Source organism: Eurytemora carolleeae, unplaced genomic scaffold (assembly GCF_000591075.1).
Source record: "Eurytemora carolleeae unplaced genomic scaffold, Eaff_2.0 scaffold18, whole genome shotgun sequence".
NCBI lineage: Eukaryota > Metazoa > Arthropoda > Copepoda > Calanoida > Temoridae > Eurytemora > Eurytemora carolleeae.
This window is the reverse complement of record NW_019396537.1, coordinates 448,552-472,621: the sequence shown is the minus strand read 5'-3', so window position 1 is coordinate 472,621 and position 24,070 is coordinate 448,552. Positions and strand designations below refer to the sequence as shown.

Here is a 24,070-nt window from a genome sequence, read left to right as displayed (position 1 = left end):
ATTTGATAAATTACAACTTGAACAAACAATTTTCAAAAAAATTTTCAACAAAAATGCATCGTTCTAAACCTGTCGGGGTTAAAACAATGCATATAAAAGAAAGTTGAAGGATATGGTGTTCCGACTTTATATTGAATAAGTTGTATAGGGAATGGTCTATGAAACTTTATATGCTAGCTGCTTTACACCATTTATGTTTAGCAACAAATATCTAGTTACAAATCCCAAATCTCTTCCCGCAATAGAAATAGTTTTTACTTTCACTCAACACACTTAACAAATATCTAGTTACAAATCCCAAATCTCTTCCCGCAATAGAAATAGTTTTTACTTTCACTCAACACACTTATATACTGGACCTACCAAATATGAATAGAAAATATATATTTTATCCCAACCCGTAAATTTTACCGATGATAAAAAAGGAGTATGTAAAAATTTCTTATTTGTAACCAATTTCTATTAAAAAAAGCTTTTTGAATATTTAAAAATAGAATGTCCTGAAAAGTTAAAAATTATATTTTTTGAATTTTTTTTGGTTACTTTTGTGAATTAGGCATGTCACTCTTAAAATCAAGAGTAACTTGAAATCAGATCCGTTGAGAAATTGTCATTTGATAACTTACTCTTATGAAGACCACGCTGTGAAATCAAACTACACATTTACTTTTGTTTTAATTTATCAAAAACTGTAATTTTGTTTTGTTTTTGAATAAACAATTATGCCCATCCTTAAACCTTACCTAGCACTGAATGTTTCTTTGCATGTTCAAATTCATTATATTTTCTCAGTTATTTATTGAACTTCATAATTTTATAAATTAAACCCTTATGGTATTTATCTTCTGCTATGAAAAAATTGAATTCAGATAATAATAAATTCTATCAGTTTTCCATTATAGATAAAGAGAAACCTTGATTGCCTCAATGTTTCATTTAATTATTTTCACAATTTTATCTTTTAGAAACAAAACAATACTAACATTTATTTTTTATAAAAATACTATCCATCACCCTTTACATCATTGCTATTCAGTATTCATCATCTTCTTATCAGCTTTTGTAACTATCTCCCTAATAATAGCTTTAGTATAGGTTGTCTCCCCAATAGCTTTGGTAACCATCTCCCCAATTGCTTTGGTAACCATCTCCCCAATTGCTTTGGTAACCATCTCCCCAATTGCTTTGGTAACCATCTCCCCAATTGCTTTGGTAATCATCTCCCCAATTTCTTTAGTTAACATCTCCCCAGTTGCTTTAGTTAAAATCTCCCCAATTGCTTTGGTAACCATCTCCCCAATTGCTTTGGTAACCACTCCCCAATTGCTTTGGTGACCATCTCCCCAATGCTTTCATAACCATCTCCCCAATTTCTTTAGTAACCATCTCTCCAATTGCTTTGGTAACCATCTCCCCAATTGCTTTGGTAACCCATCTCCCCAATTGCTTTGGTAACCATCTCACCGCTAACGTTGGTAACCACCTCTCTTAAAGTTTTGGTAACAGTTTGATTTAGTAACCAAAAATCAAATCAAATCAACTTTTGAAATGACTTTACTAATTCTCAAATTCTCAAATTAGCTTTGATATCTAAAAGTTCTCCCCAATTGTTTTGATAACCATTTCACCACTAGCTTTCGGGAAACCATTTCTCCACTAGCTCCAGGGTTACCATTTCCCTAATAGCTTTGGCAACCCTTTCGGTTATTTTATCATTTATCAAGGATGGTTAGTAAGTTTTATGTTTCATGTTTAAAAATAGTACTGAATACCTGATATGTGTACGGAATCCCATTATGATAGTAGATGGCTCCATTAATAACAGGTTGACCCATCTCATAGCTTCGACCATAGGTTTGCTAAACAAATAAGGTTTAACTTTACGTTTCAAGGGGACATGGTTGATGAATACAATTTAGAATACCATTTTAAAAAAAGCTCTAAAAAAAGAATAATCAAAGTTTTTTCAGACAAAAATATTGGCAAGTTTACAATGGGTTGTTCTCAATATTCTCATTTCTAAGAAGAAGAAATTTTAAGATAAAATTTTATATAAATCTGATAAAATATCTTTAAATGTTGAAGCTCTTAGTTTCTATTTTCAGCCAAATTCTTACTCCTGCATCAAATATTTAGTAAAATTGTATCTTGAAATCTTCAGGAGTAGACCTTTGTTCTTAATCACAGAACAGAGATTAGAATAGAGGGGAAATAAAATATCCCTAGGTATGAATTTGTTCAATCCCTTTTGAGCCTGAAAAAGGAGTTTGCAAAGTGTACAGTTCATGTAAATGTTCACAAATTATATGCAGTATGAAGTACATCACAATAATACAGTATGATCCCTGGACAATGGATATCAGTTACAATTTCTACGTTTTATAAAGTTTATGCTGAAATGAACTCGGAATGTTTGACAGGTTGTCAGAGAATTGATTTCGAGAAAATTTAATAATTTTCAAGAATTCTTTTTTTTTAAAAGATGCTTCAGGACTCAAAAGGTTCTATGGAAAAAATGTGTGAAGTACACCTGCTTTATGGAAACAGTACAACAAAATGGCGGATTTACACTTTTTACGACTTAATTCCACTCTTCACATATCTATTCTCTTTGTTTTTAATCTGTCTGTTACCAAGCACTCATTTCAATACCAAAAACTTTTGCAAAAATGCCTCCCTGTAAAAACAAATTGCTAAAACTTTTATTAGGAAAAATCCTATTTACTATTTTTAATTACATTGTCTATCAAGAAGTTAGCTTAGGAAAAAAAGCTTTTTGTCAATTTTTAAGTAATAATCCCATTTTCGAGTGGTATAAAATGAATTATTAATTTGAAAATTTAACAGGGCTAACTTAACTGAACTGCTTATCAAATTTGAAAGGCGGCTCAAACATGGTTGGTTCCACTTGAAATTTTATTCAGTTTTTTGAGATTTAATCCGGTGCTCAATTGGAACCAGTTTATGGCGGCTCATTGATGTGGTTTAAATTCTTTAAATTGGGCCTCAGATTTCTCCTTGGATAAGCAAATTTGAGCAAAAAAACTGAAGCAGTAAAGGAAGAACACTAGTTAGAAAATTTTTTGTAGTAAAAGAAAATAGTAAAACTTAAAAGAAATATAAATCAGCAAAATCCGGATCTGAGACCAAATTAATGAATTTGAACTGTCTAACGCCAGTTTAAATCTGAATCACTGATTAATCTTTAACTTTGAATTCGTAACTTTGAATCAGTGGTTCAAATTTGAATCGGTAGTTGGTAGTTTAGCGATGTACTATCCATCCCAATGAATGAAAATAAAATTATGCTAAATGAGGAAAATCTACTTTAACAACCTATGCAAATAATTTCTGCAGCTGAAAATCTCCCTATATTTTTTATTGAGAATAGAGGCAGGCCAGACAAATAATAATGTTTTTTTTTTATATCAGGATCGTCAGCACGGCATTTTGAACAAACAATAAGAACGTATCTAAGTTATATTGAACCCCCCCTTAGAAGTTGATTGAATTTGCTAGAATGGAATTGTATAGTGTTTACAGCTTTAACTCCTAATCTGATTCTGTATTCACAAACTATATAGTTCCTACAACACAAATGCGTTTCTATTTAACTTTCAAATTATAAAATTTATGGAAGACACAAGTTCAATGAAAGAAGGGTTGGCTCCCTAACCCTCTTACATAAAAAATATGGGAGGGTTTCAACACCCCCCCCCCCTCCTTAAGGATGAAACCTCTTTGGCTGAAATGACTATTTCTTTTGTTTATACATTACAAAAATGTACGGCCGCAGAATTTCTTCTGCGACGTATCAACGACTTTAACCTCTCGTGCATCTAAGACATTATCTCTATGATCGTTAAGCAGATATGCACATTTAGAGTCAGTGACAAAACTTCAGCAAGTCACATTTAAATTTTCGTTTCCAGGATTCTAACTCAGACCAAAAAAAAATTACTTCAACATTATTACTTGGATTACTAATAATCTACGAAAAAAATCTAACTTTTCAGCTCTATTTTTCTTAATCATTACCTTAAAACTTATTTATAATATAAAAGCCCTCACAATCTACAGGATTAAAGCTAACCCATAGAATTTAACCAATTAAAATTCTCTATGAACTTTTCTTCAGTGCTTAAAGTAGAAACTTTCAGCTTTAACATTAAATTTGATTAATATCAAACTTTAAATTTAAATCTAAAATCCGGAAACTTTAGTATTTCCAGGGTTGCATGAAGAGAGGTAAACTGTCATTTCTAAAATGCCTTTCTGTGCTTTATTTTTTTGTGTTCAAGATTAAATTTCGTTATTTTTTTCTTGGTTGTATTGCCTTCATATTATACTTCGACTGAACCATTTGAAACAGAAAAAAAGCAAAATTATAACCAAACCTTTTTAATTTTTTTTCTTCTGAAGTAAATACCCAATTAAGAGTAGATCCATAAAAATTGGGTTCTAGGACAACATTAAAATGTTCAAATGACATTATTATGACGTCATTGAAATGTTATGTGACATTATTTGAACGTCATTGAGATGTTAGGTATCTTAAATAGGATCTCATTTAGGAATATAGTAACGTTAAATAATGTCATTATGATGACTAAAACATTGAAAATGACATGAAACAAACATAAAATTGACATAATTTAAGGATATTTGCCATCACTCTAACGTCATAAATTGAAGTCCTATTGACATTAAAGGGGGTTCGTTTTTACGTTAATTGGACATTAATGGCATAAAACCTCCTAAAAAGATGTCAGATTGATGTTAATTTAATGTCAGTTGTCTTGCTGGGTTAAGAATTGAACAGGGGCGGCGCGCATTTGAATTGGCTAATTTCTTTCAAGCAATTCATTATTTGAGAGGTCTCTGGAGACCACTTTTATACCCCTAGACTATCTTAGTGCTTTCCCAATCCCCCCATTACAGTTGGGGGAAACTTTATAACTTTAAATTCAACTATAGTTGGAAGGTAGGGAGAACTTTTATGAATGTTCAATCAGTTCTTGAATCTAGAATTGCTTTAAGAATCACAAGTTCTCCAATTTGGCAGATTTTCTACAAAAACATCCAATATTTATTTCAACCATAACACAACTTTACCTATTACCAGTAAGCCTCCAACGTAATTTTATACTTAATTTTCTGTCGAATATCTTATATCATTTAATTTCCCATATATTTGTTCATCATGAACTTCATTTCTAATCAGTAAGATCCGAAATTAATTTACAATAATCACATAATAACACTAGTCCCGCCAGTTCCAAAATGTTGTGACTTTTTTTTTAGCAGACATAATATATAGAGATATAAAGTCGCCTGAGTCCGAATTTAATGAATTTGAGCCGCGTCTCAAATCCGCAAAAAACGGTTTTAATTGAGCGCCGGCATAGATCTTGAAACATTAAATACAATTTTAAATAAAACACACCATATTTGAGCCGCGTCTTAAATTTATGCCGCGACTCAAATTCTGATTAATAGTCAATTAAATCCGGGTTTTTTCAGCTAGTTTTGCTGGATTTATTACCTGCTTTTTAATTGCTGGCGCTATATTGAGTTTTCTCTCTTTCAAAACTATGTCCTCTGATGCTGCCTGGAATACAGTTAATTTTAAAAATATTGTTTTTACGCTTTATTTTTTAAGTTATTTTAAATGATCCTTCGTTCCTTAAGTGGCATAAAGGATTCACAATGGCAACCTTTAAACTTTAATCCGATTTCTACTGCATTGTACCGTTGTACCGTACATACACCTATTTCAACTTTAAATAATTCGTCTAGAGAACCTATAAATTCTATAATCTTTAATTCATAAAATGTCACTTTTTCCATTTTTTGCCATCTTTTTTATTAATAACAGGAAAATCTTAAGTTTGTAAACTTTAAAGCAAAAAAGAGAAAACTTTTTGAATGGATTAATTTATATTCTTGGAATTTGTGGGGTTTGATCTTGTCAGAAACAAGAATGAAACTGAGAAATAGGATTTCCATTGATTACAAGAAATAAATGTTTTGAAGAGATCAAGGAATCTCCCTCTTCCTTCCTTAACAATATTCAAGACAGAAGAAAAGAAAGAATCTCTGATATATATTTTCAAGTTTTTTCTACTTATATTTCAGTTTCAAATGAACCTACTAACAAGGATGAAGATTCCCGATTCACAACAGTACCCTTGGCCTTGAAACCTTTATCTGATCAGTGCAGGTGTGGAAGATTTAATATTTTATCCGAAAAAAAGTTTAATTCTGCTTTTTCTTACGTTTTCCTGCAGCAGAAATGCGCAAGCTTATTAAACTAAAAAAGGTTTGGCATACAAATAAAAATATAGAGGGGGACCATTGCCATGAGGAAAAGGGGGGGGGGATACAGATTTTGGTACGCTTTGCATATATTAATTTTCAATTTACCCCCTTGGAAAATATGGTAAGCTGCCCCTGGAAGCGGTGTTGTACAGACAAAAGTCTGTAGTATATGAATGGATGCTGTATCGAGATTTAGTAGAATTTTATAGCATTGCTAAGCCAAGGGAAAAATTGGATAGAGAAACTAAAACTCTTTCTCTTAAATCATTTCCTTGGGCTGCCATTTATTTTAGACAGGTTGGATCTATATAATATCTTCATTATTATTCAATGTTTGGTCAGGTAAAATATCTCGTGGCTTTATAATAACTACTGTTAAAACCAAAGAGAATATTTTGATATTTGGAAGGTAACAATTAATGAACAGGGAATTTGATCTGAACGTTTCACAAAAAATCAATAATAATTCTTAAAGTGACTTTAAGCCTAATGTGACAATTCATGCCAAGATGGCTGCGCCTGATTCACAACTTTACCCTTAAATCCTTGATCTGATCAATAATGTGGAAGATATTGACAGGTTCAAAATTCAACAATTTCTATATATTTTCCTGTAGTAGAAATGCGTAAGTCACTTTTATAGAGAAATCACAATTGCAATCAATAATTTTTCTAAATTATAAACATTGATATCAAATTCATACTTGATCAGACAAAACATTAAGAGTATCGTTGAAAATCCGGTATTGCCATCGTTTCATTTCTTTTCTTCAAGGCTAACAGGAAATTACATTAAATAAGGGTGGGACAAATCGGTCACCACCTAGTTCGTTTTCCTCTACAAAATGATTTATTTTCCCTCAGTGAAAACAAATATACTCAAGTCGTGGGGAAATGACTAAAATAGACAGGGGCGAAATTGATTTTTAAAGAAATTTATACCCTGTTAAACTTTTTGACAATGTGGTGTCCCTAGTACTAGTCATCTAGTAGAGTTTGTTTGAAGTTTTAACAAGCTACCATATTTGTTAGGTTGGTCCAGTTCTAATCCTAGTTAATGAGTTTTCTCACAAGTCTGATCCTAATTTAAAGCAGACTAAGGATTTATAAGAGTAGACAAACAAGCAAAGGAGAAGGAGAAAAGGACTTAAATAAAAAAGTTAAAAAAAATACATTTTCAGAGAAATAATGTAATCCAAAGCGATGGAAAGAAATCCATAACCGACGTCACAAAGACCGCAGACAGACGAGAAAATGACGGGAAATCTTGCAAAAATATGCAGTGCACTCGGCACTCCTGTTGTCATATTTGCAACACATCTCAAATAATTGCAAAGTTTTTTCACAGTTAAAGCTAATTGGTGAAAAGAAAAGAAAATTAGGGGAAGTTCCGCCTGAGTGCGCAAATTTAATTGAGAATTTTTGAAGAAAAATTAATTCTGAACGAATTTTTTCCAATTTCTCTCTTCCATCTTTTCAGAATCCCCCCCCCCACCCCCTTACTTCTAACATGCAAAGAAATAAATTGTTGATAGAAAATCTTGTATTTAGTAAATCTTAACTAATTTTTTTAAATAGTTAAATGCTTTTTCGAACCTGAAGGAGAGATGTATCAATGAAAAGGCGATAAAACTGTCTTAGAAATGGCGCGAAGTCTCGCAAAATGGACGGGCAAAAAGAAGCAAGAAAAAGAGAAAATGCAGACGCGCAGATGGACAATGAGACAAACATGTTAGCATTTAAATCTAATAACTATGCTGCGTACAATTTTATTTCATAAAAATTATCAAAAATTTGTAAAAAAAAAAATAAAACCCCTCCTCCGACCCCAACCTTAGTTCTACACACATTGGCTCCCTCACTGTATGAAGAACGGTGTATTTTCAATAGTCAATTTTCACAATAATGACAGGTTTGACATATTTGCAGAGAAAAAGAGTACGAAATAAAACAAGCTGTGCAAAATCCCTGGCATCAAATATTAAGCAGGAACAAATTTCTTACTCGGGACGGGGGGGGGGGCTGCTTTCAATTATGTTGTGATAGTATTTCATTTAATCTGTTTAATATTAATATCAATGAATTAACAATTTGGAAAAAGAGCAACATTTTTGAATAATGCTAAAACATACGACTGTAGACTGAAGGGTGTATAGAGGCGTACCTTATTTTTTAATATTTCATTCTCCTGTACATTTAAATGTCAGGGTTATTTGAAAATCAAGAAGAAAGCCCCCCCCCCACCCCTTTAAAAAATCGAAAAAGGGGTCGCGTCAGGATTCGGACATTTAAGTAAAAATTTGGGGAAAAAATAGACCATTAGCCTTGGAGAGGAGGCAAGGAATGAACCAATTTTCTAAAAATTTTGAATTTAATTCTGCCCTACAAATAAATGGAGGTTTACAAGAAAATACGTCTTCGATCCCTTTAATGCATAGTAACAGTCGTAAATATATTTGTTAGTTCAAATCTCAGGGATACGGATTAGTGATTAGTCGTAAATATGACTTCATGAAGAAAAAAGATCTAAAATGTTAAAATCTTAAATTTCACCGGATAAACATTTGGTAAAAATTAACCCGGGATTTATGAAATCAACATCAGAAGTCTAAAACTAAAGAATGAGCGAAGTTTAAGTTCGAGGTTAAAAGATCTGTAAAATAATGAATAGCTACTTAAATATTAAACTTTTTAAAATCTTAAATTAGAATACATTTTAAAAAAACTTGTGTTGGTCATCTCGGGATCAAGCCTTGATCTGCATCTTATGCAGACGTACGGAACAATTTAATTATTTTAATTGATATCCCAAGATTGCCATACCAGACAAGGATCAGGGATCAAGAATTAATCTATAAATTCAAGAGTGCTCACATTTGAAATCGAGATCAAGGCTTTAAGCCATTAAGGTTAACGATATTCAACATAAAAATCCAACCTCAAGAAAGTTTTAAAAAAGACGTTGAAAAAATTCTTCCAGAGAGTAAAGAATAATAAAGCTTTAAAACTTAATTTTTATAAGATATATTTTAAAATGAACTAAATAGAGTAGTTTTCAAATTTCCATGGAAAACTATAAAATATTGTACCTGAAGTCTCCTCGCCTCCTCTTCCGTTTCAAATGTAACAAACCCGTATCCTGAATACAATATTACAATATTACAATTATTATCTGTACTCCTTGTAACATCGTCACTGTCTAGTATCTACGCCAAATGTAACAAACCCGTATCCTGAATACAATATTACAATATTACAATTATTATCTGTACTCCTTCTAACATCGTCACTATCTAGTATCTCCCCCAAAATTCCCTTAAAACAGTTGTTCAGGTTAAAGTTTAAGCTTGGTTAACTTGAATGTGAAGAACATTGGATTGCAGTCTAGGAGACCTTGAAGTATTGAAGGGGTTTACGTTTTCCCCCCCTTACTGAGCAAAGGATATGGGAGGGGGGGGATTTAAAGATGGACACATCCGACAATTTAAGGACTAGTGATGCATCTACAACAAAACAATGCTTTCTGGGAACATGTACTAGTTACGTAATAAGTCATGACTTCAAGCACTTTAAACTAGCCAAGAGGAGAAGGTCAAATTCATTTGACACTAATTGTACGACTTTGTGATCTTGTTGCTCCCATATTTCTGATTTTATGCACAAGTATGAGAAAAATCAAATTTATTTAGTTACATATTTTGAATCAAAAACATTTTTGTTTTTCTCAATAGGTCTTAAAAAAGTGGAATTATAATTTAAAAGATTTAAAGTTTCAATCTTACGTGCAATGTTCTTTAATTTGACGTGCAATATACTTCAGTTTGACGTGGATGAAAAATACCAATCCAGGTTTTACGTATTATCTTTTACGTAACACTAATTTAACGAAGTACATCCTGTCTCCATCGGAATATTTTATTCTCTCATTCAAAATTAGTCAATAATAGCGCGAGAGAAAGCCTTATAAAACTTCAATATTTAAAATAAATAGCCCTATAAAAAAGTACAAAATAGCAAATACAAAAAATCTATATTTAATGGGTTAAAAAGAGTTCGAAAGTTCAGGATTTTAACCAGGACCTCAAGTGTATAAACTAAACTGTGCCCCCCCCCCACCACCTCCGTCCTCAAAAAGAATTTTTTTACTCATCGGGTTTGAGCTTTTCAGGATTGTATGAGAAATGCAAACAATAAACCCCCCTCTCCCCTTTAGTTAAAATCAATCATATAAAAAACGTATTACTCTTGAAATGTTTTTATAACCAAAATGTTTTGATACTTTAAAAAACATTCCAGTAAATTTAATTCTGATTCAAATAAAACATTATAGTTTAATATAAAAAGAAAAAAGGAAAGAAAAAAAAACAAGATATTTTAGAATAATAAAATTGAACTCATCTAAAATGTTTAATTTTTCGTATTTTTAGAATTTTTCCAATTTTTCTTTTTTTAGATTCTTAAATCCAGAACACTAATTTAACATCATACTTCCTCAGATTCGGAGATAAAAATCCTGCTTGCCAGTCCTAATAGAGTGGACAAATAAATTAAACTTTTTTTAACAAAATTAATACCCCTCTGTCTTTGAAGGAAAGTACAGCAAATCTAGTGGTACACCAGGACCCGAAAAACTGTGGAATAACTTAGGTTATTATTTTCAAAAGCAATAAACATGGACATCGAATCTGACTTTTAAGAGCGACCCACACTACAATCATAAAATGAGTTTACTTATTCAGGACTAAAATAGGGTGTTAAATTTGTAATTCTGCTTCTTGTTTTAACAACATAAATACGGATAAGAATGTCGTCTTCCTATTACAGGGGTGTTCAGTTATTTACCTTTAGATACGCCTGCTCTGTCCGCGATTATCTTGGTTTGTTTCACGTTCCCGAACTCTGTCCAGAAATAAACATTAATAAAAAAATATTCTTTATTTATCCTTTAAATATTTGCGCAAAACTTTTTCGCATAAACATGTGTTGGCTGCATAGAACCGGGGGAGGGGGGCTAAAAAAGGATTTTTCAATATATATAATACACATTGTAAAAAATGGATTCATATTTACAAATAGCCTTGTCTCTTCTTCTCAAGTTGATTTTGAAGAAACCCGAGATGGAATTTAAAGAATTTGAGCCGCAGTTTAAATCCGCCAAAACCCGGTTTAAATTAAGCGCCGGATTAAATCTTGAAACATTAATGATACAATTTTAAGTGGAACCAACCATATTTAAGCCGCGGCTTAAATTTAAACCGCCGCTCAAATTCTTTAAATTCGGCCACCGAAATAATAACTTTTACAACGTATGATTTAAACACTATTTAAACTTTTTAAAGATAAATAATCTACAGAGACGTTCTATTGTTAAGTATACTTTTCTCCAGACACGCCCAGCAGAGTGTAAATGAAAATATTAGCGAGCCCTCCCTTTCACACCGTGAGTCCATTAAAGCCTAGTGCATGAAAAAAATATCTTAGAAACAAAACTTGTATTTAACATGAAAGTTAAATGATAGAAGAGAATAATTATTTGATTTGGTTTAAAATATTATTCTAACTATCCAATTTTGATTTACAGCAGTCCAGAATGCAAAAAGCAAAAAAATCCTGCAGAAAAGAAAAATATTGAAATAAAATTATCTGCGTTTAAAACATGTATACTGTATAGCTTACTAATATCTTATTATTAAAACTAATAAAAAATATTGAGAAAAAAAATTCGCATTTTGTTAAAAAAAATGTTTAAATTCCTGAGAACAGTTGATGAAGTTCTGATTCTGTAGTACTTGAAGATATTCCTCCAACAAAAACTCTAAAATAAAGTTTGTCACTAAATCAACGATGGACAAGAAACAAATCAGGAGAAAAAGAACCGTTAACTGATCTAATTCTTGATCCTTTTTTATCATTGTCGAACCGTCACCTTTTTAATGTTATTTCTTCCAAATAATCCCACAAAAACACTTAATGATTGGAAAACACTGCTTAGGTCGGTTTCCTCTATAGATCAGTTGAGAAGACACCACTTGCTAGGATGCTGGAATTGCAGGTGGAGGTTTGAATGTTTCCGGTCTCTATTCAATTAAAACAAAACAAAAATATGCATCCTCTAACCATTTCAGAGGACACGATGAGACAATTGAATAGGAAATTACGGAATGGGATGACAAATTGAAAAAAACCGGCCAAGGTTCCGGATACGTAATTTCATAGTTCCCTGGATCTGTGGATCTTAAAGTTCGCTGATCAAAAACCGATGTACAGGCTATACCTTAGGCTGAGCCGAATGAGGCTAAGCCGAATAGCTATTACTTAAGTTTTTCTCTCAAAGTACTTTTACGAAGCTTACCTTTTCCCCCCTTTTCATATCTTAGATTATTTTCGAGTCAGTTACAAGGTTACCCACAAAGAATGAGAGAAGACGACCCGAAAGTGAATATTTCCATTTTATTTAGAAATTTTAAAACAAGAAAACATCAAGATGAATAAAATGTAAAATTGTAATTATTCGGAGTTGATAACTTTTGAAGATTTGACCCAGGGGGAGTTTATCTAACTCCGTCGGTTAAAAAATTACCAACTTTGATCTTTTTAACGATGTGAAATCTTTTCCTCCGGCCCACACTGATTACATCCTAGTTTTTCTGATTGGATAAATCAGCACCAGTGCAGTGGAACTATACCGACTACAACCAGATTATACTTGTAGGGGGAGATATTCTTCATTTTTCATAATAAACATTAGATAATTTTAACTTTAATGGGAACACAAATTTCACAAATGTATCTTCCCTTCTTGCAATGTTAAGGATTCATTTTATTATGAAAAAAAATGGATCCGGATCAAAAAAAATGGATCCGGATTCAAACACCGGATCCATAGATCTTTAACATTTCTTATTTTTTGCTGAAAATTAAGATATTTTTTGCAGGCTCGGATGATATTTTGCCCATTGAACCCGAATCCATGGATTAGCATATTTTTGCGAATCTGGCTCCTGGAGCCAAACTGTTGTAGATCCAACGGACATGGTTATATCACAAAAACCAAGTTTAGAAAACGCATATTTTTTCAAAAAGCTACACACATATATATACCCCTGTTTCACTTAGTCTTGATTTGATGGGGAGGCCTGCAAATGAGGAAGGTGTAGACTAGAAGAGGAATATGTAAAAGGATTAACAGAAACAAAGGGATCAGGATTAGAAATCTATATTCATTCAACGGAATATATATAAACGCATTCTTAACAAATACAGAAACTGTCAAAATCATGAAAATATTCGGTAGATGAATCAGGATAGTAGATGGGAAAAAGAAAAAGAAATATAGGAGACGTATTGCTGATCTGTTGATTGTTTATATAATGAGAACTAGAATGAATAGAAAGAAGAGAAAGAAAAGAAAAAAAGAAAGAAAAGGAATAAGAAAAAAGGAAAAGAAAAGAAAGAAAGACAGAAAAGAAGGAAAAGCAAGAAAGGATTTAAGGAATAAAAGAAGAAGGAAAAGAATGAAAAAGGAAGAAGTAAGAGAAGGAAAAGAAAGATGAGAATGAATAGAAAGACAAGAAAGAAAAGAAAAAAGACGGAAAAGGAGAAAAAAGAAATAGCAAAGAAAAAAGTAAGATCAGAAGGAAAAGAAAGAAAATAAAAGAAGGAAAGCAAGAGTAGAAGAAAAGAAAGAATCGAGGGACAAAAGGAAAGAAAGAAAAGAAATATAAGAAGGAAAAGAAGAACAAAGAAACTGAAGGAAGAAAGGAAGAACATATAGAGGTCTGTTAATTATTTATAAGATGAGAACTAGAATAAAGAGAAAGACTAGAAAGAAAAGAAGGAAAGCAAAGAAAATGAAGAAAAGAAGAAAATTGGAGAGGTCCTTTGATTGTTTATAAGATGAGAATGAGAAGAAATTGTGGTAAAGATGTATCAGCAGAAAAGTTACACAAAGAAACCTTTCTCCNATGTACTTATAGTTCCAACAACAACCCCCTCCCTATCTATACTCGACATTGTATCCCCCCTGAGTTTAAAAATTGCAAAGGGAGACAATCCTAGAAATGGTGGAACAAGTGCAGAAGTTAGGAGCAATTAAAAAGTTTGGAATGAAGTTACTTTAACTTTTGTTGGAGTGAGAGCTAGCTCGCAGAGCCATGTTAAATTATATAATCTATATTTTCCTCTTTCTTTCACAAACTAAAATATAGTTCATAAGGAAATACAAATTGTTCTGTCATAACATTGACCAGTTTAAACCAAAATGAAAGTCTTCTTTACTCGTTTGAATAGACAGCAATATTCAGATTTTGTAATTTGTAACAAGTGAATTATTTATTTTCAAAAATGTTTTGTTTTAACAGACGAAATTTTCAAAGCAACGTTTCTGATTCTTTATTCTTTAATTATAGTTATTAATCCAACCCCACTAATTCTCTCTCATTCCATTAGATTATTCTTTCAAGAGAATCAGACAAATCCATCTGTTTTGGATTCATAACTAGCAAAAATTATGAAAAATTCCGACTGAATATTGCCAAAGCCAACCCCCCCCAACCCCCAACCCCATTCCATTGAACTTTTACCCCTACCGTCACTAATAAATCCAACCCCCAACCCCCTCTTATTACTTTTAACTCTCAAAAGCCATCATCGTAATCTAATTTCTCATCAAAGCTGTATTTACCAGTTTAATGTATCCCCCCCCCTCCTCCACCCCTTTATTTAGATATATCCTTTGACCCCCCCCCCCATCTTCATCAAAAGATCTGGTACAATGTTAAAATATATTCCCCATTCATTGCTATTCCTAGAGGGTTAATGGTCGAATTTAGTTTGAAATACGGGGAAATTATCTTTTTAACGACTTTCACTATTTCTTTTCAGCAACAATGTACTGTTTTCAGGACATTAATTTTATCAGTTTCAACAGAAGTCCAACATGGTTCCAACTAAAACTACGGTTGTATCATTTGGAATTGAATATTACATAGCTATTAGGGATTATTGTTTCAAGTTAAGGAATTAGGGTTCTATATTTACCTAATAAGAACTAGTATTACAAGTTTAGGAACTAGGGTTCTATATTTACCTAATAGGAACTAGTGTTTAGGAACTAGGGTTCTATATTTACCTATTAGGAACTAGTGTTCCAAGTTTAGGAACTCCACCCCCTGGAACTGTGTAGGATGTATTGTAGGAGCCTGGAGAGGGAGAAGGAGAGGCTTCTATACTCCCTGTAGACTAAATATTATTCTGTTAAAAATAATTAAAATTTTTCTTGTCAGATCTTAGGAATTGACTGTCCGTGTTTTCTCATTTGTTACAAGTTTGTTCTAGTCCGTAATCATTTTTGTAAATGTTAAAAAGTTCCCATGAATAATTCTTCTTAAAGGGACTGTAAGCGTAATTTCGAGTGACATTTTCACGCAAAGATTGCAATGCCCGATTAGGTTTGAATTAAAAATTAAATGTTTTTTTTCAAACTGTTTATTTTCATTTGCGAAAGTGACTCGAGCATTTTTTGCCCTTAAGAAGAAATAGAGTTATAAAAAGAAGGCATCTTTTACATTTTTGATCAAATAAAGGTATTCAGGGAATCCCTGTTAATCGAGCATTGTCGTCTTTGCATAGAAGTGGGTCAATCAAATTTCGCTTAGTCCTTTTAAACCTGCAAAAAATCGTTTAAAAATAGGGTTAGTTTTCCTACATCAACAGAATTAGGAACCTGAGATAGGATCGATGGAATGCTACAGTTAGACGAAAATATAAAAGTTAATGATCTCCTCCAAAAAGGGATAATACTTTGACCATTTACAAGGAGATTTAAAACAATTGAACATTTGCTATATGGTAATAACTAAAGGTGGCAATTAGAGCTAATTATCAAGTGATCATTTGCCATGGGAATAGTGTGCAAATTATAGCGCTCCAAACAGCAAGGTATAATTTACTTGGGGAATAATACAAAATGCTTATGTTCTAAAATCAAACGGAGTAAAATTCAGTGCACATAGAAAAACTACATTTCCAGTCCACACAATATTAGAGTTCAAGGGTTTGGAAATTATTTGAGAGCTCTATTCCCAGTGTAAGGAAAGAATTGAGTAGGTTGAAGGAGAGTATAGAAGGATTGAATTAGCGGTATTTGAAGAGAGTGGATGAGACCTGAATTCATCTTACATTCGACCATCAAGCCTCAACTTTAATAAGGAAAATTACTTAAGATCTTTCTTGATTTAACTTTTCTTCTAGGTTGGAATAATATCAAGGAGTCTAAAAAGAAGGGAGATACAACTAACGCGGCCCGCCCTACCATATGATTATACATGCTTTGCAGACGGTACTTCATTTGTATAAGAAATATTTGTCTGATGTACAATTACCTATTCTGAATATTTCTTTTGCAAAGTAATATTTCCCTTATATTTCATACTCCATGAATAATACAAGGATAAGGGAATGTACGCCAATTTCCTCCACATATATAGAGACAATTGACGTTTTTAAACCTAGTTTCCTTCAACTTTGTTCTGTACACTGATTCATTTACACTCTTCCTGGGAGAGGGGGGGTATTATTTTAATCCAGAGGGCACAAATATGATATGATCCCTCTGACCATGTCAAGTCCCACACAAATTTAGCTTATAATTGGTTACACCTGATTCTTAATGATACAAAAATTACAAGACCCACATACTTTTGACAAGATAATCTTCAACTCTGCAATAATTTCATCTCAAGAGAAGCATTTGAACCTCAATCTGATCTATAGCTTGAAAAGTGCTTCTGAAGCAGAAAAGAAGAAAACTCACAAAAATGAAAAGATGGATCTTGTGCGTCCTTTTTCAGACAACACTTTTAAGGGTACCGATGTGAATCAAATACGTCATTCTATAAATGGAGACTGAACTTGGAATTAATTCTACATTTCTTACAATTGGATTTGTAGCGAGAGACAGGGAGACCATTTTGCTGGGATTAGAGGTGATTCTGCTCATCGGGAGGCTCAAGTGGTCATTTTGCAGGGCTCATGGTGGCTCTGGACCCCTTCCTCCCTGGATAAAATCTGAGCTGCTTCAAGGATGAAGATAAACTTATTATTTCCTGAGACAGGTTTCATTAAACCTAAATTGGGTTTACTACCACTCTCAACCTCAACACCAGGGATCAAGAAAATAAAAAATGTTTTTCTTTCCTTCTACATATGTACTTGTATCCAATAATCTTCAAAACACCTGAACCAATCGGGTCAAAATCGCGACCCCAGGGCAGGTTTACGGATGATCAAATTTTCAAAATTTGCCTCCAATGAATTTCCAATTTTCAATCAATTCTGAAAATCCATGAAAATTTTTAGAAAATCTGCCAACTTTTTTTTTACAATGTATACAAAGAGAAAATTTTCACAATTGAATAAGAAGATGGGCGCCAAGCACCTGGAAACCCCTAGTACTATTATAAACAGATTTTAGTCAAATTCATTCATCTAATTGTAAAGTTTTGATTAAGACTTTGAAATTTATAATATTAAAATGTTAAGGGCATGTTTATGATTAAGCTTATGTAATGATTTATGTCTTCCATCAAATACAAGCCAGATGTAAATCCTAGGGATTTTCGAGATCAATCAATTTCACACATGGTTTAGGGCTTATGAAGTACAAGTCCCCAGGCCTTAGTTAGATGAACGGAGCTAAGCTCTCTTATGCCTATCCTGTATAAGATCCTGGAGTGTACTGATCAATCTCTAGTCCCTCTATTCTGTTATGATTCAATTTGGGTGAGGATTTCAGTATCAGTAATCATATTATAAATATCACAATAAATAATTCACAAATGCAATGCATAAAAAAGATTTTACAACAATTCAGTCCCAAAAAGTTTATTTTCAAAATAACAAACCAATAAGTTAAATTAGTGTTCATATTGGAAGTACTCAAATCACTCGGCTGTTGGAAAATAATCAATTCTACCCCTTTGATATAAAGCTTCAAGCTAATTGACTTTCTAAAAAGTTAATTGAGCCAAGAAGAATGGAAAAGCAAAGTTTGAATTTAAGATTTATGTTAAAACTTTTGAATTTTCATTTATCGTAAAAATGTGAAAACTAGATTCCGAATCAAAGTTGAGAACCAGAGGCTTGCCTGGCAGGATATTATCTTCCTTGAGTCATCTAAAAGGAATAAAGGAGAGAAGTGACATTTCAGAAGAACCAAGAAACATATTTTTTTAACTGAGCTGGGAACTCTTGTACATATAGTGGATATCGAGATCAATGCTTGATCTTGATATTTTGCGTTAATCTGCAGATTAATTTAATCTTTATTCGCTATACCGCATGATAATTGGTAATCGTACCCTTGAGAGTAAAGCATCGATACTAAAATTACAAGTGACCACAGTGGATATCAAGATCAAACGATAAAGATGAGTATCCAACCCAAATTAAACGTTCCAAGCTCAGAGCTTTAAGAAAATGTAATTTTATTTAAGTTGCAAAAAAAATGTTCATTAGCAAGATAAATTTAAGCTAGAGGTCAGAACTTTATAAAGAAGAGGAAGTACTGAACTCAATCATATAGGGAACGTTTAATTTAAACTGCTTGATCTGCTCAAGAGCAGACTTTTATTTTTATGATTATTGGCATAGAGCAGATTATAGCTTTTGGTCTCTTTCAGATATCCAATCAATTAAAAAAAAAATACGTTGAACTAGAAATTTAGATTAGTGGCTTATTGTGCTTGTTTGTAAAAAAAAAATGAAAGGATGTATAGGCTTATGTCGAAAAAATATTCGATGGTGATTGCTACAAATTGTACTTCTATCTGTTGGGTCTATAAGGAGAAAATTGTTAAAACGACTCATACCACAAAACAAAACGTTCATACAATTTCATTAATAATCAAGTTGAATTGTGAATCAGACATGCAACTTTTTAATGGGGTCACTTGATATTTTGACAGTCCTTTTAGTTAAAGCAGTTAAATGTGTGTTAATAAAATAACAAAAAGGTTAAACCTTTAAAGCAAGACTGCTTCATCAAATTAGAGGGTTAATTTAGAGCTGTTTGTATAATTAGGAATGAAAAGAAAAAACCTTTGTATCCTAGTAAAAAAATAATGCAGGGAAATGTTAAGAATCACGAGAAATTAAAAATTCCATTATATTCCTTTTGAACTTGTTGTGCAGTAAGCTGCCCTCAAACAAAACAATTTTTCCTTAGATTACCACATTTGCTATTTTAGTATTAGTTTCCTTATAAATCCCCAGAAATAAACTTGACCCAACCAACTCTAACAATCCCTCAGCTACTCATAATAAACCGAAGGTTTGGAGAGAACTTTGATTTATGGACTTTTCTTTTGATTCATTGATTCAGACCTGAAAGCAAATGAAATGTGTGAAAGAAATATTATTCATCTGATTGCAAAGATGTGCTTTTATCAGGATAAAATAATCATTCAACAGTATTCAGAGCTAAAAACATTAGAAACGTGGATATCGAGATTCATACTTGATCTCCTCTTTATATTGATCATAAGTTTGCATCCAGGAAATTTTATAAAATTCAACCAGTCAAGAGGGGTATATGTAAAATCCCAAACGGCCAACAAGAAGCCGGCCAATTTCAAGTTTTGCGCGCAATTTAGTGAGCGAACTCTCATTGGTCGGAATCCATTAGGGATATCCAAAAAGAGGAGAAAAGAGCAGATTAAGCAGAAGAAGTGTTCACAGTGGATATTTAGATAAAGGAATCGGTATTAAAGTATCCGATTCTAAAGTGTTCTAGCTCTGATAGGGGGAGGTGGCCCGGGGGGATTTACTAACACTACTCCCATCTTTCCTGCTTACTAACTTTAAACATTTAAACATTTAGAAATAAATTGAAGACTTAAACCTTGAGTAAAGCCTGACAGAGGTTGATGTATATTTCCTAATTGGCAACAGGAACAATAACAAAAAAAATGTCGTCAAAATTTTTTTTTTAAGATCTTCAGTTTAATTTATTTCTTTAGTTTGAAAAATAGTTAAGATACCTTAAACGTAATCTTTACAAACATAGTAAATAAGATTTTATTTTATAGTTTTACAAAACATAAGCGCCAGAACTTTACAGACTTAAAGGCTGCCCAAAAAAGTTAAAAAATTGAAGTTTTCTAAATATAAGGAACAGGGAACTTCGGTTAGTTTAAAAAAATGAAATACAATATTATTTAAAGGAAAAGTATTCAACATAAATTACCATGTTAATAAGCTAGCATAAGGATTAGTTCTTATTAAGAACATTAACAAGCATGAATGTGCAAAATGAAGTTTTAGACAAAATAAGTTTAACAAATTTTAATAGTCAAAACTAAAAACAAGAGTCATAACTGAATCTGTCTTCTTCTAAGCATATGTTTTTTTAAAATCTCGGAAGTAGAGATTGTTTAAAATAACCGAATAATTTCATGAAGCTTAACTAGAGAATATTTTAAGAAAAGTTTGTTTTCCTAATTGTGTATTTTTTCAAATGTAAGCTTTACATATGAAAATTTAAGTGGTGTGTGTGTGCTAAGCTCTTGAAAGGTTTTGTTAGTAAAACACTTCTCAAATGTTGATTTAAGGAGGCAGTGAGATGTAGGGGTCCTCGTATTGCAGAGTGCAGAATGTCATCATTTCAATCTACCGAGATTCAGAGAAAAAAAAACCTGTTTTGATTGTTTTGACGGGTTCACATTGTAGTTTTCAAACCATCTTTACAGTAATCGTAATTTTAAGTGACCTTCCATGAATAAATTACAATGCCCGATTTACAACAGTACCCTTAAAACCTTTATCTGATTAAAAATGAGGAAAATATTGTCGTTTTTTCTAGATATGGAAGTGTTTAATTATGATTTGTTTTCTTGTAGTAGAAATGCGCACAGTTGAAAATAATACCTAATTTGTACTTGATCAAACAAAGCTTTTAGGGATACCGCGCTGTGAATCGGACATTGCATGATGGGTGACTTGAAATCGTCCCTTCTATATATATATACTTAATTGTTAATGTCTGTTAGTCTAGTGATGATGGTCCAAAACGTAACCAGCAAAACAAAATCGTCCAAATTGTAATATCATAAACAAGTGTTCTACAATTTATTCTTATTTCTAACAAGAACATGAAATGAAAAAAGTCGTTTCGCTTTTCACCAAATTGTCTTATTTACGTAATCTGGATAGATTAATCTAACCACATTTTCTGAATAAAAATTGATCTGTCACTTGGGTAATTCCCAGATTCCTTGCTTCTCCCTTCTGCAAATATGTTAATCAGTTAGGATTTAAGGGGTTTGCAGTCTGCATTAGAAATATGCACTTACACAGGACAAAAATGTCTCAACTCAGACTATTTCAAGACAGTATTTTTTCTTAAAACCTTGGCACGCATAATAAACTCATAAAAAACGTGATATGAAAGAAAGAATCTAGAAAATGCTTCAAATTTCGGTCCGAAAAACCTCGCGCAAAAATGTTTACTGTTTTGGTCAAAACTTTTAATATCAAACCAATCGTGTTAAAATTGCCGTAAAACTGGAGTGTAGGCAGGGGCGGATACAGGGGGGGGGGGCGGGAGGACCTTCGCACCCCCCTGAGATTTTAGAATAGCTCCTCAATAGCACTTAAGGGAAAGAAAACCTAGTACAAAACAGGAAAAAATATCTATCTTAAATGTTATTCCTAAATCTGGATGTTTTTGTTCCGAAATAAATCTAGCCCCCCCCCCCCCACTTAAATCCTGTATCCACCCCTGAGTGTAAGCTAGCGTACAGTGTGAATTAAACACAGAGTTGGCATATCACATTTTCACTAAAATATTTAGTAGCGGTGACTTTAGGAAAATAATATTAATATTTCTTGTGTATAAGCTGGCAAACAAAGTGAATTTAAGCGTTTTTTAGATAAATTAAGATAAGTCTGTCATCCTTTATCAATGATAAGTTTAAAGGGTACTCCTGTCAATTGGACACGCCGCGCCACTCTACAAATATAGGGTCACTTGAAATTACGCTTACAATCCATAAAGAGATTCCGTATTATATCATTTTTTGTTTGTATAATATATACAACAAGCTTCTCTCTGCTTTAAGAGATTTTAATATTTTACTTAAGCATTATCTAAATCTTGTATATTCCTAATTTTACAAAAAATATCTCTTAAACCAGGAATCCAGATAAGTCTTAATATTCTTTTTATTCTTTTTAATTAAGTTTTATTCTGTCGAAATCTATTGTTCCGCCAAATCAAAGCTTACATTGTACTCGTAACTGAACGTTATATTCTCATAAAACTCTACTTTCCAAACTCATTTATCTTCATCACCCCTCCCTCATCCGTTTTCCTTTTATATGAAACCCAAAAAACTTTACATTTAGGAATAATCTATTGTGTGAGTAAGTAAATAAGACCTTTATAGAAGGGAAACATAATTAAATGGTAAAAAGTTCTGAGAAACTTTTAAGATTTAAAAATAGATAAAAAACTTTTCCCCCGATAGCCAAAAAATATGATTTCCACGAGTTAATTCTTTTTGTACTTGTCATTTAGAGCGCTTCGCGCCCACTCACTATTTTATCGATAGCCAAAGAATATGATTTCCTTAAGTTGTCACTATTTATATCTTTTCCTCAAACTGTGAGGATCTTCGTTTTGTACAATAGAAAACAACTGACTTTTAGGGCGCTTCGTGCCCATCTTCTTGTCAATTGTGAACATGTTCGCCTTGAAACATTGAAAAACGAAGAAAATTTTTTTTTGCGGATTTTATAAAAAAAATTGAGAATTTTCAAGAATATAAAATATTTTACAAAAATAAAAACTTATAAGCATAAATTCTTTTGATTTTTATCATTTATAAACCTTCCCTGGGGTCACGCGAGATCCCACAATCATTTGGGCCCGATCGGTTCAGCCGTTTTTACGTTTATTGGATACAAACAAACAGACAGACAAGCCAAATTATATATATAGATATCAAAAAAATTTCCCGGATTTAACATTATCCTTTTCGTGGATTTTCAAAAGTTTTCAAAAAATACTTTTTTTGTAATTCTGAGCATCCATAAACCTTTCCTGGGATCATGTGGGGTCCCGTACAAAATTTGGGCCCGATCGGTTAAGCCGTTTCGGCGTTTATTGAATACAAACGGACGGACAGACAAGCAAAGTTTTTAACACATTAACATGGAAACAAATGGAAGCTGTCAATTAACAGCTCCTCTTTGTTTTTTAACTTGTCATTTGAAAATAACTTGTTAGAAAAGTCGTCTTTATTGTATTAATACAAACGTCGACCAGTGAATGTAAAATGAAATGTTACATTTAGCAAGGCGTATACAGAGAAATTGGCTCCGGGTTGTGTTGTATACAACTCATTGTATTTCCCCTCTCCCTTAATAAAACAACTATGTAGATTGACAATAGTAAACAGAAGAAAAGGGCAACAGACTAGCATACTCATCCTGTCACTTTAAACAATATTATATCAATTCTGCAAAACTAATAATGCTAAAACCTGTTTAAACACAAGCTTGTAAGATCATTACTTTTCACAAGCAATGAATAGCTGAACAGTTAAAAACAAGGGATATATATTTAAGAGACCCCGCCCCGCCCCTCCCCCCCCAGCCTAAGAGAATTAAGTTTTGACTGAAGCCGGAGACGTATTCATGGGGGGGGGGCTATGGGCCAGTGAAATTAATTGTTTTCAGGGTGTTTTTA

At 32.5% G+C, this 24,070-nt stretch overlaps 1 protein-coding gene across 4 annotated transcripts in view; it reads right to left on the bottom strand.

Annotated features, from left to right (window-relative positions):
- Nucleotides 1-24,070, bottom strand: part of LOC111705062 (protein boule-like) — a 45,866-nt gene that overhangs the window by 16,147 nt on the left and 5,649 nt on the right. For all 4 annotated transcript variants that reach the window (XM_023477497.1, XM_023477496.1, XM_023477494.1 and 1 more), the window contains exons 3-8: nt 15,452-15,561; nt 12,075-12,136; nt 11,164-11,220; nt 9,411-9,460; nt 5,546-5,611; nt 1,773-1,859 (exon numbers count right to left, since the gene is read on the bottom strand). In XM_023477497.1, coding sequence (XP_023333265.1) covers nt 1,773-1,859; nt 5,546-5,611; nt 9,411-9,460; nt 11,164-11,220; nt 12,075-12,136; nt 15,452-15,561 — 432 coding nt within the window. The remainder of the gene's footprint in view (nt 1-1,772; nt 1,860-5,545; nt 5,612-9,410; nt 9,461-11,163; nt 11,221-12,074; nt 12,137-15,451; nt 15,562-24,070) is intronic.